Source organism: Astatotilapia calliptera, chromosome 10 (genome assembly GCF_964374335.1).
Source record: "Astatotilapia calliptera chromosome 10, fAstCal68.1, whole genome shotgun sequence".
NCBI classification, from domain to species: domain Eukaryota; kingdom Metazoa; phylum Chordata; class Actinopteri; order Cichliformes; family Cichlidae; genus Astatotilapia; species Astatotilapia calliptera.
In genome coordinates this window covers 29346564-29362517 of record NC_137431.1, presented here as the reverse complement: position 1 = coordinate 29362517, position 15954 = coordinate 29346564, and the positions used below count along the sequence as shown (strand labels likewise).

The following is a 15954-nucleotide window of genomic DNA, read 5'->3' as shown; positions in this document are numbered from 1 at the left end:
TCTGTGGACTCATTCCGCTTCCTGGGTACCACCATCACCCAGGACCTGAAGTGGGAGCCCACCATCACCTCCGTCATTAAGAAAGCCCAGCAGAGGATGTACTTCCTGAGGCAGCTGAAGAAATTCAACCTGCCAACACGGACGATGATGCAATTCTACACCGCAATCATCGAGTCCATCCTCACCTCCTCCATCACCGTATGGTTGTCAGGGACAATCAGAGGCTGCAGCGTGTTGTGCGCTCTGCTGAGAAGGTGATTGGCTGCAGACTCCCATCTCTGCAGGACCTGTACACCTCCAGGACACTGGGGCGTGCAGCTCGGATCTCAGTTGACCCTTCTCACCCTGGACACAGTCTGTTTGACCTGCTCTCCTCAGGCAGGAGGCTCCGGTCCATTCGCACCAGAACCTCTCGCCACAAGAGCAGTTTCTTCCCCTCTGCTGTTGGACACATGAACAATAACCGTATGACTGTTCCCACCACTAACACATGACCCTACACTGTGTTCACTGCATCATTCCATGTTTGCATTGATCACCACCTGCACTTATGTATATATCTATCTACTTAGCACTTTTAATTTTTATTTTTATGTTTATGTAAGCGTTGTCTGACAGTATGTTTGCACTAAGTACCGCAGCAATTTCCTAATGTTGTAAACCTGCTCAACATTTGGCAATAAAACCCTTTCTGATTCTGATTCTATCTTCGAACTTGGATGACATCATTGTAGATGATCCATTTCTGGATTAAAATAATTTTGTGTTTTAGTTGAATAACTTTATTGTTCCATATGTAAGATCTGTGTGTTGAGAAGTTGTGTTTAGAGGCCTAGGTCAATGTTCCCTGTTTATGGAAATGATGTGTAATTTCTGGAGTAGTTGCTAAGTTGATAGGCTGCAAACTGCAGTTATGGGGAAAAGATCCATTCAGCAACAGGCTTCTGGTAGCAGTCATTTTTCAAGCACCAGCCGCTTTAAAAAAATAAATAAATAAATACACATGTGCAAGTTCGTCTTTTGGTTTAACACCGTTTGTAACCTCCATCGCTTCTCAACGTGTGCCATCAACGAGTTTACCTTGTCGTAAATCCTTTACAGGATCAACTGCTTTAGCAAAACAGTAGCGCTTTATGGGCAAACTTGACTTTGCTGTAAGATAAACGAAAGCATGTAAAAAGCGATTTATTTCAGTTCTGGCCAACTGCATTTGCCATATTTGCGAAAACTGAAAAGCTTGTTTTGGCTAGAAACAGGAGTTTCTAGTCCTTTAGCGACCTCTGCTGCGCCTAAGGCTGAACTGCAGGAGGCAGTATATTTTCTGTCCAGGCACGAATTTAAGACTAATCCATGCAGAAAATACTAAAACATATATTTGGTGTGTAAATGACACCTGTCCTGAGACAGGTGTAATTATACAAAATATTAATTAAAATGCAAAATGTCTCTTAAAACTATTTTCTCTTGTTCCAGCTTCGTGATCACTAAATTGTATTTCAAATGTTATTATTCAAATAAGTTATAAATCCACGTTTTTATTCTGATTTTGTGTCTGATTGTTGAACCACTGTTCAACATATTTTAAAAAGTCAACGGTAGACCGAACATATAAATCAAACATTCTCTTCTGTTTATCCTTTTCAGCGTAGCGTGAGGCGAGGGCTTGGAGGCTTCCCAGCTTAAATCAAACATTCCAAACATAAAAAAAAACCCCAACAAAAATAAAACATTCTGCTTTTCTGAGTATTTATTTGTTATATGCCACGACTCTACATCTAAAATGAAATATATCAATTCAACCTGTTATCTTGTGCAACCCCGTTACTCTAATTTTAGCCCTGTTACCGTAACAGTTAAATGTTTTTATTAGCCCACAATAGTGTATTTGAGCAAAGATTTGAAAATAAGTGCTGAAAACTTTTTTTTTTTTAAAAGAACAAAGCAAAATGTGTGTCTATTAAAAAGTAGGGCTTATTTTGATGGTAATATAAGTTAAACAATATTAATATTGACTTTTTCAGGTTTTAGAGTATTAGTTGTACCAATACTTGCATGACAGACGCCAATAAAATATCTTACTAAAGGTGTACCTTTGATGCCTGAGTTGGAACAAGCTATTTTCTTGATGGTTTATTATTTGGTTTTCGTAAATACATAACATAAATAACGGATCAGTTTTTTACGACTTTTCAACCCTTTACAATGGGACATTTGGAAACATGACAAAAGAAAGAAGAAAAAAGAAAACGTCAGACGTTCCGTTTCAAACCTTTCGTTTCCTATGGTACCTTAACGCTGCAAAATCGCTTGTACTCTACGTAAATTACGTAAGCCTGCGCATCACCGACGTACTGACGTCTATTTTCAGGCGCAGGTTCTATGAAAATAACGCGACGGCGGCGGTGCGGTGCGACGTTTTTACTACGCAGTGCGGGGGCGCGGACGATATGTCGGCAGAGGGAGGACCCGGAGACATTGACGTTGTTCCAGGCTGTACGAGAAAAAATACTTCTCATTAGTGCAGCGGTGAGCTATAGAGCAAAGAATGGGAAGCAGTACACACGGTGTTTGGTGTGCTGAAAGCCCGGCTGTCTCAAGCGAACACCGATTTTTGCTGTTCCGCGGGATATTCAGCAGGGACTAGCTTCAGGAAAGCGAGTAAGCTAGCAGCACAGGCTAGCTTCGCAGAGAGCTAGCTGCCTTGTTATTGTGATACCGAAACGAACCTTCCAGCTAGCATCCGTCAGAGGAACACACGGGAAAAATGGTAAGGACAGCTTGTGCGTGCTTTCCATCTAATTTAGCCAGCTTTGTCACTTTGTCGAGGTAGCTAGCGACCCGAGTCGTAGTATGTTACCGAGAGCTTGTCACCTGCCTGTCGTTTAAACACAGGGCTGAATTAACGCACGTCTGCAGTTTTAAACGATTTTCTGTCATATTATCGACGGTTTCTTCTGGTAGGGCGTTAATTGTAGAATTAGATGTTCACACTATCTTCCCAATTCTGTTGCATCAACATTTTGCATTAATTCTTTGAAATATTTCAGTATACAGTTGGATGTTTTGACAACTTTAGAGAACGATAAAGTCACATGGCTCCAGCAAATACGCGGAAATGTCCTTGCTTACTGTACTGCATACTCGGTACAGGGCAATGAGTTCAATAAACATGCATAAAAAGCTCACACGGGATCCTTGAATGATGTAGAGGTGCTGTAATTATTTGAGCCAACGGTTTATCTTAGTTCCTCATCGTGGTAAACATCATGTCAAAGGCCGTGAGCATATTGCCTGCATAGTTCCATCTGACTGGGTGTGTATATATATATATATATATATATATATATATATATATATATATATATATATATATATATATATATATATATATATATATATATATATACACTCTGTTCCAAAGCATCAGTGCAATTTTCAAAGTTTTATTTGATTGAGTGAGAGGATTTTTTTTTTTTTAAAGGTAGCTCTGCTGCTAAATGTCCTGTTTAAATAATTCCACAGCCAAAGCAACTTGCTGAACCAGTTAAGTGCCGTTTTCGAAGAACCTGTGGGCAATTTGTGTATACCAGTCTGATTTGACTCCGGTGTCATTTAACAACATTAATTCCGTCTTAGTTTATTATCCGAATATGATGAACTGTATCAGTGGGTCTTAACCAGATACAATGCTGAATAATTTTTTTTAGTGTTATTTCATGCTGATGATACGCAGTATTTATATGATGCACAGTTGTACAACAAAATACACAATAAACCATAATCATAAGTTAAGTGTGATTGCAGAGTTGGCGTGTTTGAAATTGGTTGAAATATGTAGCACATTACTTTATTACAACTGGTAATTTAAGTATTCACTTCCCTATGCTTCCCTATGTGTGATGTGTAAAGTACCAAAATAACACCTATATGTGAGACATTCTTAGATTCTAATGTTAGAGATCCTGCAACTGCCTTTGGGCTGTGCAGGGCTCTCTCTCTTCCGGAAGATGATTGAATAAAGAATTATAAATGTTTTGACCACTATGGATCAAAGAATCTGGTTTTAATACAAGACAGATCATCTAAATGTGGTTTGCCTAGAATGCTTCACTACTTATGACTCTGGTGGCGAACTGTCTGCCAGAGATGGCCTCATTTGCTTAAATTTCAGACAATGTAATTGTATGGTGCAGAGTAACTCTGAAGCATAATTTTTAAAGGTAGATTTAAGTGTGAGCCCAGCATATTTGTGCACAGACTAAACAGCAACAATCTTAAACTGGACTCTAAAGCAAACGTCTTTTTTTTTTTTTTCTTCATTTGAAACTGTGATCACTGCTAATGCTGTGTTTAAAGCATTTAATGCATCACTTTGTCATCGTGAGTGACACGTATGCTCATATGCCTTGTATCAGTCATTTAAGTTGGGTTTGTCTCTTAGTGCAAACCTCGATGCAAAGCAAGTCACACTCTCTCTCATACTTAAATATTAGCTAATCTGTGCTTGTCTGTGTGCAGGTGTACTTGTTAAATCCTATAGAGAACCTGAGAAGCTACATCAACAACCGTCCACCTCTGGTCATTTTTATGATCAGTGTAAGTGCAGTGGCCATCGCCTTCCTGACCATCGGTTATTTCTTCAAGATTAAAGAGATCAAGTCTCCAGAGTTAACCGAGGTAAGGCACACCCGTGCAGTTTTTTGAAGTAGATGAAATTATGTGGTCCTAAAATGGTAAAGTGTGATCACTGCTAATGCTGAATGTCAGGTGGTGGCCTTTGTTGCCTGCTTTATAACTAAAGGGTGCATTTTTTTTTCTTTTATTAAAACCATGCTTCAACTGCACTACAGGATGTAAGGCTGAGAACAGCTTTCTTGTAGGATAAAGTGGGATATATATGTATCTGACCCCTTTTCACCTGGCTCTGATGTGAGTCAGATTTAAGGGGCATTTGGAGCACATGGTGCTCTGCCAAGCCCAGTTCAAAAGAAAATGATTTGGACCTGCACATTTCATGGATTCTTCTTTTGGTCATGCACCATCTCTCAGTCAGGATTTATGAAGTTTGATCAGGTAGCTTTTAGATGATAAAGCTGACAATCAAACAACCTGCACTAAGCAACTAGCTCTGCCCTAGCTCTCGGCATGCAGAGGGAACAAGTTATGATATAATATACACATTCTCTGCACAGTGTGCAGCATGTAAATCTGAAAGGAGGCATATGCAAATGAAAAAGGTTGTTCTAGTTAAATAATTGGATGCATTGTAACCAAACTAAATATTGCACATAGGTTAAATATTGTCTACAAATACATACAGTAACAGCAACATTGTACATGAATTTCTGTTGTCATGTCTGGCAGTTAAAAACATATTCACTGTTTTCACAGGACTGGAACACCTTTCTGTTGCGCTTCAATGAGCTGGACTTTTGTGTGTCAGAGAATGAAACGATAAAGCACGGCCTGAACGAGTCGACCACGCCGGAGAGCATGGTGGTGACTAGCGGCCAGGCTCGTTCCAGCACTCAGGTTCCCCTACTGCTGGAGGACTCGGGGCCCATTAACATCTCAGTCCCCATCACCCTCACGCTGGACCCTCAGCGTCCATTTGGAGGGTATTCTCGCAATATCACCCACCTGTATGCCACGGTGCTGGGGCAGCAAGTAGGCCTCTCAGGTAGGTTCTCATATTTCTTTGCTAGGTTTGATTGCTCTTGTAGCTTCGATTAAGGAAGAAGAAAGATTGTTACTTGCCACTGCAGGTGGTAGATGTACGCCTAATACACGCCAGCTCATACAGATGTAGAGTAGCCTAAAAACAATGTTTCACAACAATATGTTGGTGTTTAGGGGTCGTTTAAAGGTTTGAAATCAAAATCGGTCAAGTTCTTAATTGCCTCTATATTTCCCCTAAATTTGTAAGAGGTATTAAATGTGTACAAGGTATTTTAAGACTGGTTAAAAAGCAGACCCTTTTGTCGAAAATCAATAGGATACAGCTAAGTCAGCTGTGGCTCAAACGGCTGTAAGTGTACTATACATCTTCAACTTCCTTGTTTAGTTTGGCCAGCATCCAAAAGTTCAGCGATTCGCTTTAATTTCATGTAAAGGCGAGCCTTAAATACTGTGCTGTTGGGATGATTTTACAGTTAGCTGTATACCAAGCAGCAAAAATATAATACCTTATATCAGTGTTATTTTCTCTTATTTCTTAATTTTCAGGTATTAAAAAGCATTTGTTTTGATTGTTTAAAATGGTGCAGGAGTCTTGATGTGACAGGTGGTGATCAGGCCTTTCAGGCATTGCTTAGCAGAGGATATCTTTGTATCTAACAAATTAGGAATTCCGCATTTGCTCTGAACCCTTTCATGGAAAGGCAAGTTTGGAAACTCGGATGAATTCTACACTCGTTGCTCGTGCTATGCAACAGGTGTTTTCTTTAATTATCATGGGAGAAACCTGTGTTCTCTATAGTGTGGAGAGTTTTTGCGTTGTGGCTGCCTTTTTCTGATGTCAGATGCATCTTCTGTTGGGCTTTTTACTTTACCTCTCAGTGCTGTGACTTTACTTCAACATGGTGAGCAAACAGCAGAGGTGTTGTGTAACGTTAAGCTGATCCCGGCGAGCCCACCAAGTGAAACATGAATTCCTAAAATGCTGTGAAGCTTCTGAATATGTCTGCGGGCTTATCTGAGTGTGCGTTAGCAAACTTTTCCTGATGATGCCCTCAGGGGTCGGTGCGTTGGTGGTTCTTGGTGTCCGGGGCTGGGCGCTCAGGTATGTACCAGCTCACTCCCAGTGACTATTTGGCCTGGTGCCTGTTGCTCGGTCAGGCCTCTTCCGGGGCAAAGGGGGCCCTCGGGACTCCGGCCTCTGGGCCTGCGGCTCTGTTCACTCTGGCACAGCTGGCTGCCGGCAGAGCCGGCGGGCACGCCACTGCAGCCCCCTCTGGCTTCTGTTCTGTGGCTACTGGGTGACCCCTCATCTGGGGCTCTCCTCAGCTCTTCCCAGGAGGGTGGCACGGATGCCCCTCCGGTGGTCCTCCTTGGGCTCTCGCACTCTGGGGCCTCTGGATGTCTGGAGCCTGGATCTCCTCCATGCCTGCTTCATGCCCTGGGGGACAGGGCTATGGCTCTCTACATCCTCTAGCAGACCATTACATGGGGAAACCTTTTGAATACAAGCGCGCTGATCCACACAGGTGTGCACACGGGTGTTCACTCTTCATAGACATAAACTACACCTTTATTGGCTGCTGTTTCCAAGCAGCCAATAAAGGTGTAGTTGGAATGCTGCACAACAGCATTCAATATTTAGTGTTTACTGCTGTTTACACTTAGCTAGATTAACGTGATGGTGTTGTGTTTAGTAAGTTGCTCTGTTTTTTTGCTTGTTTTCTCTTCTTTTTCTCTCAACAGGTGATCCAGGAGATTTGTTTTCTCTTCTTTCTCTATTTAAGTGCCCTTTCTCACTGTCCCTCTTCCCTTCTGTTTTTCTTTTCCTTCATCTTTCTTTCTCCCTTTCCTATCCCTCAGTCAGGTCTGTCCCGTCTGTAACAACTGAAAATAAAATAAAATAAATAATAACAACAAAGGTTGATCAAATGGACCAATACGGCAAGGTCTTGATGATCCATTTGGCAAAGTAAATCCATTGGGTATCCTTGTTGGTCTTCAGACATCAATTCTGACGGCTAAAGAACCAAATGGGACAGGCAAAAAAAAAGAAGCAAACTTTTCCTTTTGTCTAAAGTGCTCATACACACTGAAAGACCATGTGTGTTTTCTTGCTGCTTCACTTCTGAGGTGCTGCATGTTGGAATTAGGAAGGCATGTTAAAAAAATGTGTGAAACATTACACTTGGCAGATTTCTGGCTAACAGACTCTGCTTAATGTTGCCAACTTTCAAAGTTCAGGATTTACTATGTCCACATGAAGTCCAATTTTTTTTAAATTTTTTCTATTACTTAGAGGCAAAGTTTTTAGTCAAATGAATTTTTTATATTACTTTAATGCAGCGCTTGTTTGGAGAGAGTGTAAGCCTGGTTATTTGGAAATGGCTACAGTTTACAGAATGTCACATGCAGTCAGAACGCGGTGCTTTTAAACAAGGACAGCTATCAGGAAACGGCTGTTATTAGTGTGTAAGAGGGAGTGTGTTTGTGATTGTGCTTGTTGAAAAAGGGAAGATTGTGGCTTCCTTGCATTTTGATTGTTCTAATTATATGAGTGAATTAAGTCTTTTATCACAGGAAACCAAAACAAATGATGATAAAACAACCGAAAATGTACTTTGTACATGTCCAACTGTATGAGGCTGGGGATACATTAATGTTAATCAGTATTCTCATAAAGAGAGTCAAGCAAACATACCTGTATGTGCATGTTTTCTGACAGTGTAGGTGAAACATTGGCAACAAATAACAGTTTTTACCCAAATTATAAGAGCTGCTCATCCAAACTACATCACACTCAGCACTGAACTTTGTCACAAATTTGCATTTGGGTAAGCAGCAGTGTGCGTGTGAGTACCTGCCAGGTCTGGAGTGAAACAGACGAATGGCGGTGAAAATTGTCAAAGACGTCTGTTGAATTGTCAGTAAGATCAATTTTGCATTTAAAATAAATAACGGTGATTCAAGTTTTGCTGTGTCTGTTCGGAGTGACCCATTCTCTCCTTTTAAGGTTTCTGGTTGCAGGTTCCTGTTGCCTCAGTCACTTTGCGTCATTGACTGTAGTGTTGAACGTGTCATTTTAGATTCAAATTCACCCTTAAAAAACAAGTAGTCATCTGCAATTCTCTATTCAAAGAAAGTGATTTAGTTCCTGCTTACGCAAACCAAAAATTATTGTTATTGTCGATGTTAATGGATAATGATGAACTATTATTGTCACGCATACAGCTGGTTGGAGTAACTTTCTCAGACTTTATGCTGTTATTTCTTGTTGGAAAGTGGAGGGTGGGGTTTGCTTGAGTCTTTCTTGAGGGCAGAGATCCAAACGCTGGCATGACTTTCTGAATGAAAGCGATTGTGTAACATAACATCAAAATATACTCATCTGAACTGTACTGTCTTACCTCAATTCTCGTTTAAAATTATATACTGCAGCCTTATTTTGTAAATTACATTTCATAAAGAGGCCCTAGTTTGTGTTTTATTTTATTGTGCCGGAGTTGTGATTGGCTGAGCTGTTAGCCAGGAACAGCATTATCTTGAATTTGAATGGCAACAAATGTATTACTCGGAGAGAAAAATCAAATGCAAATGCTGCATATTAGTTCTATGACAGGTTTTTTTTTTTTTTAGTATAAATGCTTATTTTTATCATTGTACATCAAAGTTTCTCATCTGTTTAAACTAGAGTTTATAAAGCACGAGTTGCCTAGTAGAACAGTTTTTGGACTTAGTGAGAATTTCTTTTGTTTTCTCTATTGTCTCCTCCATCTGGATGAACACGTCAGTCCTAAATCACACCCAGGAGTCCACTCAGTTTGACTGATAATCCTCTAATCTCCTTTGCAGTTTGAAAAATATTGCATAAGCCTACAAAATCAGCCTGTCATTAGTTATCAGGGGGTAGCTTGGTATGAGCCTCCTGCTGCAGGAATTGCATTCATACTGTTTGGACTGTTCATACCTCTGATATTCACTTTAGAGCTCAGAGGTTTTTAGCTTGATCTTGGGGTCATGGAAATGCAACACGAGGTTGCCTTAAAAACATTACATTGTGATTAAAATGTAAAAGAAATGAGTTGGTGACATCTTGTCGTGAAAAGTTTAAAACAATCTGCTGCTCTCGTTGTCTTTGTTTTGCCTGTAGGCCGAGAAGCTCATGAAGAAATAAACATCACGTTTACTCTGCCCGTATCCTGGAACTCGGACGACTGTGTTCTGCACGGTCACTGCGAGCAGGTGGTGTTCAGCACTTGCATGACCATCACAGCGGCCAGCAATATCTTCCCAGTCACAGTGTGAGTTGGACTGCCTCCATAACTCAAGGGAACAAGCGCACTAAATTAGTCTTGAGCTTTCTGATGCAGACTAAATGAAATGCAGCTTTGAGGAGTTTATCATTCAGTAAAGGCAATAAGTCTGCGTTGCCTTGTTTTACAGAAACATGCATTTTTGTTGTTGTTGTTGTTTGTTATTTTGAACCATTTGAGAAACCACAAAATGTGCAGTAATGTGCAGCTTCCTTTTGTAGCTCTGCAGTTAAAGTGATTTGCAAGTACTTTGTTACTACAGCGTTACATTTTGCAAATGATTGACTCACAAATATTTTTGCAGGGCTTGTGCATGCCCATGCATGGAACAGACGTATGCCGCTCAATTTGATTAATTGAATCTGTCAAGATAAGCAAGAGGTAGTCAAGGTGCAAATTGCATCACCTTGCATGTTGCAAATATGATGAAATGTGGGTCTTGTTAAAGTGTAGAGGCAGTGTGAGTGAGGCTCCATCAGACAAATTAAGCTTCATTTGTTATCTTTTACTGAACTATGCCAATTATCAGTGTAGTAGCAGTATTTTTATTATTATTTGTAGACAGTCATATTGTTTCATTGGATCAGTTGCCTTGGATACTGCTTTAGATCCCTCTGGTGGCCCAGTTGTAAACTGCATAATATGAAATTATACATTAAAAAGTTATAAATTGTTATCCACAATTTTTACTTTACTTATTTATTACTATAATTATTTAAAATTGATCAAAACCTCTTGATATGTCTGCTCTTGTGCTTTTTTTTTTTTTCCCCCTGTCAGCAGCTGTGGCATCTGTGTGTTGCATTTGTTTTCCTTCCTGTCCTGATGGATAATCTGTTGTCACCCAAATAAGCAATTTTTCATAATAAGGCTGTTTGACACAAATAAACATAAGAAAATATACAGAGCAGATAAACAGCAACAACATCTGTACGTTTCTCTGCTATAATATGGTGTGAACAATTCCACTGCACCAGTTAACAAAAGCCCCTGTGTTTTTGTTTGCAGGCAGCCACCACACTGCGTGCCAGAGACGTACACCAATGCCACATCTTGGTACAAGGTGTTCACCACGGTCCGCGACTCAGATACCAAGTACAGTCAGGACTACAACCCCTTCTGGTGTTACAAAGGAGCCATTGGCAAAGTGTACCACGCACTCAACCCAAAACTTACCGTGATTGTTCCAGATGTGAGTCACCACAGCTCCTCAGTTTTTGAATTTCAACAGTAGTTCTTTATGTCTCATTTCATTTAAATACGTAAAGGTAAAAAACAAAGTTTCTGTGATATGCATCCTTTTAGTGTAATTTCCCCATGATTTAAACAAGTAGGATGACTGAGAATAAGAATGGTATACTTTGTTGATAGTATTTTTTTAACCCATTGTAACACAGAGAGATCATTTAGAGGTAAATGTTCCTAAACCTGTAGTTTATTCTGAAAGGCATTTAGATCTGTACTGATGTGCGTAGGTTGTTCCAGGAACAGTGAGCTGCATTTGAGCTGCAAATGTACCAGCAAGGCTGGAATTAAATTATCATTAGAGTGGACCTAATATGCTTTTCCCCAATATATGTACTGGTACAATGTTATAGGCTCACGTTACATACCGCCAGAGTTTCAGATTAATCAGGTTATCGTACGTGTGAGTAATCCATGTGAACCAAAAGCTCAGGCCTCAGACTGCTATAAACACTCTCTCACATCAGTCTTTTGCACATTAGTCCCCCCCGACGGTTCAAAACTTTTTATAAGGGGCAGCCAATCAAAGAAAGTTGGGGTTAAAGAACAGGAAGTTTTGATGATGCATTTTGAGGAGGAGGCGCAAAGTGAAGTTCAGAGGAAAATCGTATACTGTTGTCTGAGGTATTGACGCAGGCACCACAGTAAGTATGAGCAGCAGCTGAAGAATACACCTGAAAACTGCAGACATGTTAAGACCTCTTCTAATGAGAAATGGCTGATCTGTTTAACATGGAGCTGCAGCTGTTATGAGAAAACACACATGCATGCAGTAACTATTATACGTATTTTTTTTAGTGTACCACCTTCACCAAAAACTACAGGTAACTTGTGCAGTGAGCAATAAAGAAATCAAGCTTGTAGCCTTCTGCTTGAAATAAAACCCGAAGTTACTCTGTGACATTAAACTGTGTCTTTTAACGCTTGTCTTACTAGGACGACCGTTCCCTCATCAACCTTCACCTGATGCACACTAGCTACTTCCTGTTTGTCATGGTCATCACTATGTTCTGCTATGCAGTCATAAAGGGGCGGCCTGGCAAAGTGCGACAAACCAACCCTGACTTCTGTCCTGAGAAGGTACAACAGACACCAGCAGTGCTATATGACTTCAACAGGTAGTTTCAGTCAAGTATCAACTGACCAGTGATCGGTCAAAGACTCGCTCCAATCAATGACTCTGCTGATTTCCTGCTATCTCTGCTTTTTGTTTGTTTGTTTTGGCACATGAACTCCTTACAAACTCCAAACCAAATGAAAGAATATTTAAGCTTCCCTTGAGAGCATAATAAAGACGTCCGAATGCTGTAAGATTTGGTGTAAAAGTCTGGGTGAACATTATGGTAATGATCCTTGACTGTGCCTGGTATATGAAGTAGTTGCATCTCGCTTACAGAGGTGAAGGGAGTTCATCCTCCTTGATCTTATTGTTTGTTGCATGTAGCACAGTTCGTTTTCCCCATACACATAGCGAGTTCACACCAGTTGAGAGAGAGTGTATTTTAACATAGCTGTTATTTTTGTTTGCTTGGATAAGGAAGGTGGGGCAACAGCTGCAGATTACTTTATCTAAGAGCTCATGTTGGGACTCTTAGTTTGAAATATTGAAGGGAGGAGCAAAACAAACAGAGTGCAGTTTGTCTGTCTTCTTGGTGTGTTTACCTCTGCATGACTCTGCCTTGGTTACACCCAAACTGGCACTCCAGTAACTGGCAGTTTCCCGCATATTCATTGGTCTGTGTGTTTTGTTCTGAAGTGGAGACCACCAGCAAGCAAACAGATGGACTCTTTGATGTCTCTAACGTAACAAACACAAGGAAAAATAATATGTGTGTTTATGTAGCATCGTCTCCAGGTTAGATTGTTGGAGCTTAAATTTGTGAGGCACATAAATGTCGAACACTCAGATCACAGAGACTATAAGCCACATTTAACCACACATTCATAACTATACAAGCAGCATACAAGGTTCTGTTCAACCTCTCATCTACTGACGATTCACCAGATAATTTGAGATCCATGTCTTTGCACTGTGGGAGGAAGCTGGAGGAACCCCACACAGGCACGGGGTGTAGCCCCAGCTTGGGTCTAAACCAGTGATGACCATTACACTGGTGCTTAACATCAACTATGCACTGCTACCTCTCCACACTGCTGTATTTGGTGTTCACACATAGGGACCTGATATTTTGATTGCGCACCTGTCTCGTTTTGCACTTACAAAGCTTGATCTGTGACAGCGTGCTGACCTGCGGGCAAAGCTGTTCAGTTCAGTCTTGCTCTGTTTATTTTCCCTTCATTGCTGGTGGGAAGACAACAGCAAACAAACAGCAGTTTGGAAGGATTTCACAAATGCAGCACCATGTTTGCAGTTTTTTTTTTTTTTTTTTTTCTTGGTGGTCCAGTGGTTTAACACAGAGCTTGTCCTGTTTGCTTCTCTTGCTCACTTTCCCCACTGCTTATGTTTGCTATAACAATTGCTGGGAAACTTTACTGCACTTATGGGATCTTAATCATTTTCTATCAATTTATTTACTGTTGTTGTTATTAATATTGTTAAAGTTCCCCTATATGTCATCACTTCTATTTCACATGTGGAAGTGAGACGAGAACAAAAAAGTAGAGTTGAGTAGCAGAAATAGTTCATGTTATTTGTCGTGATCCTTTTGTCATTATTTTACTAATGACTTCCTGTTAAGTGAAATTATCTTCTCAATTGTATTTGCTAGCGATAATTTAGCTTCTATTGTTTGGAAAGCAATGTGAAAGGGGAACCTAATGTTGCCTTATACATAAAGGAAAGGTTCATACTCAGAGTAGCAGGAAGTCCAGCTTACTAATTTGATTTGTTAACTTAATTTCACTCTGGCATCATGTCTGTTCTCTGTATCAACAGATAAAGAAGCCAGAGTATCTGTATCATATCAGAACTGGGGGAAAAAACCCATGGATAGTTGCATCCCGAGACAGATATGATGAGAATTGGATACTGTCTGTGTACCACTTTCTTAAGGATGCTGAGATGTAAATTTTCAAAATAAAATAGCACAAAACACTCAAAATATTGCAGCAGAAAACAACAGGGGATGCATTGGAACAGTCACCAATAGCTGATAAAGTCCAGTCGTGTTTCCCAAATAAACATCAGTGAAGTGCATCGATCAGCTGGGGGTGGGGGGTTAAATGCTTGCAAAATGCGTCTGTGTGTAAACAGACAAGTAAACAAGACTCTTGTCTTCCTCTGTCACACTTTCACCGCTCTTTGCTACATCACCAGATTTTGGTACCATAAATTTCTGTAATTACTGAAACTGAATTCCGTTTCTTTTATTGCAGGTGGCGTTGTCAGAGGGTTAAAAAGACATCAGAGAATGGCAGGACTTACCTGTAACATGGACAAAATTAAAGAAAGAGAAGAAATTAATTAAAAAAACAAAAACACGACTTACCAGTTGCCTAGTGGACCCTGGAAATACAATAAGGGACACAAAAGCTCTGTGAATGCATTACTCTTGCAATGTTGGGTTTCTCCAACCAAAGATATACAAGTGCCTGTATCTGTGGTGTAAATATTTCTAGGAACTCTTTAGTTTTGTTTTTTTCCCTTTTTGTTATTTCTTTTGATTTTTGCCTGAGCCCCCCAGTGCCATGTCCAAACATGCAGTACAGAAACAAAGCAGAAGGCCACATCCAAGAGCTACTTCTTTTTTCTGGTGGCGATTGGGACTCACCTTATGAAGCACGATAGACAGAAGTGTTTTATCAAAGTGGTAAATGTTTAGATATCTTAAGGTCAAAGTGGTTTTGTCGCCCTGATAACAAAGCGTGATGTTTAATCACCTGGAACATGTTTAAGGAAACAGAAAAGCAGGTAAATAATGATTAAATCCTCAGCGTGCGCTCACCATAGCAGCTTAAGCGAGGAATGGAATAAAGTAGTACTTTTCTCTGCACCAAATTTGATGGTTTAATTAAAATTCTAGTTAGAATCGGGTTCTTTAAAGTCCATTTAGACATCTAAGTGACATTTAAGTGATTTAAGAATTTCACATCTTCCTTTTACGAACTGCTTTTGATTAGCAGTTAAAGAATTACCAGAACTTCCTGTTGTTTGTTGTTGAAATTTGTCACATATTCTTTTCTTCTTCTTTTTTGGCCTTATGCTTTCCTCTGTCAGTTGCTTCTTCACTCACCTGCCTCTTGAATTTAATTTGCTGCCAGTCACTGTGCAGCAGTTTTGGTGTTTGATCCAGTCCTCTCTGTCGCACCCAGGAGATACAGAACATTTGATCTTGCCTTACCTACGGTGGACTTGCTTGCTTGAAAATAGGCGTGGGTCATCACTTTTGTCCCTTTCCCCACATTAACTCTCCGCCCCTTTCTTCCACAGCCAAATATCACATTTTATTTGTTCTGGTATGATGAGCCTGTGGTTTGAAATAAAGCTTGTGCTCTTTGTCCTGTTATTGTAAATGTCGGGTGACCCTTGAGTTACTTTATATCAGACACTTTAGTTACGTCACCTTTTTGAAATGATAAATTATATGAGTTGCACATGTTAAAGTGTTTTCATAGATAGTGCACCTTTGGATGTCTTGCACATTTTGTTATTATCTCCTGTGATTATTTCTTTTCATGTAAATAAACTAATTGGCCTCCATGTAAAAAAATAAATATGATAATTAATTCTGCTGCTCAGACGTTTACAATAACCATCCTT

General features: G+C 40.1%; 1 protein-coding gene across 4 annotated transcripts; it reads left to right on the top strand.

Moving 5' to 3' along the window:
• Positions 1 to 2366: 2366 nt before the first annotated feature.
• Positions 2367 to 15707, top strand: tmem248 (transmembrane protein 248). Of its 4 annotated transcripts, none has more exons than XM_080307322.1 (7): positions 2367 to 2526; positions 4519 to 4677; positions 5392 to 5680; positions 9827 to 9977; positions 10998 to 11181; positions 12171 to 12314; positions 14571 to 15707. In XM_080307322.1, exons 1-7 carry the CDS (start codon positions 2380 to 2382, stop codon positions 14589 to 14591), a joined length of 1095 nt encoding a protein of 364 aa, XP_080163448.1. In that variant the 5' UTR covers positions 2367 to 2379; the 3' UTR covers positions 14592 to 15707. The 4 variants fall into 4 exon arrangements, with proteins under 4 accessions (XP_080163448.1, XP_080163447.1, XP_026038932.1 ...); XM_080307321.1 differs by having other exon boundaries at positions 12171 to 12352; XM_026183147.2 differs by having other exon boundaries at positions 2410 to 2767; positions 12171 to 12352.
• The last annotated feature ends 247 nt before the right edge of the window (positions 15708 to 15954 follow it).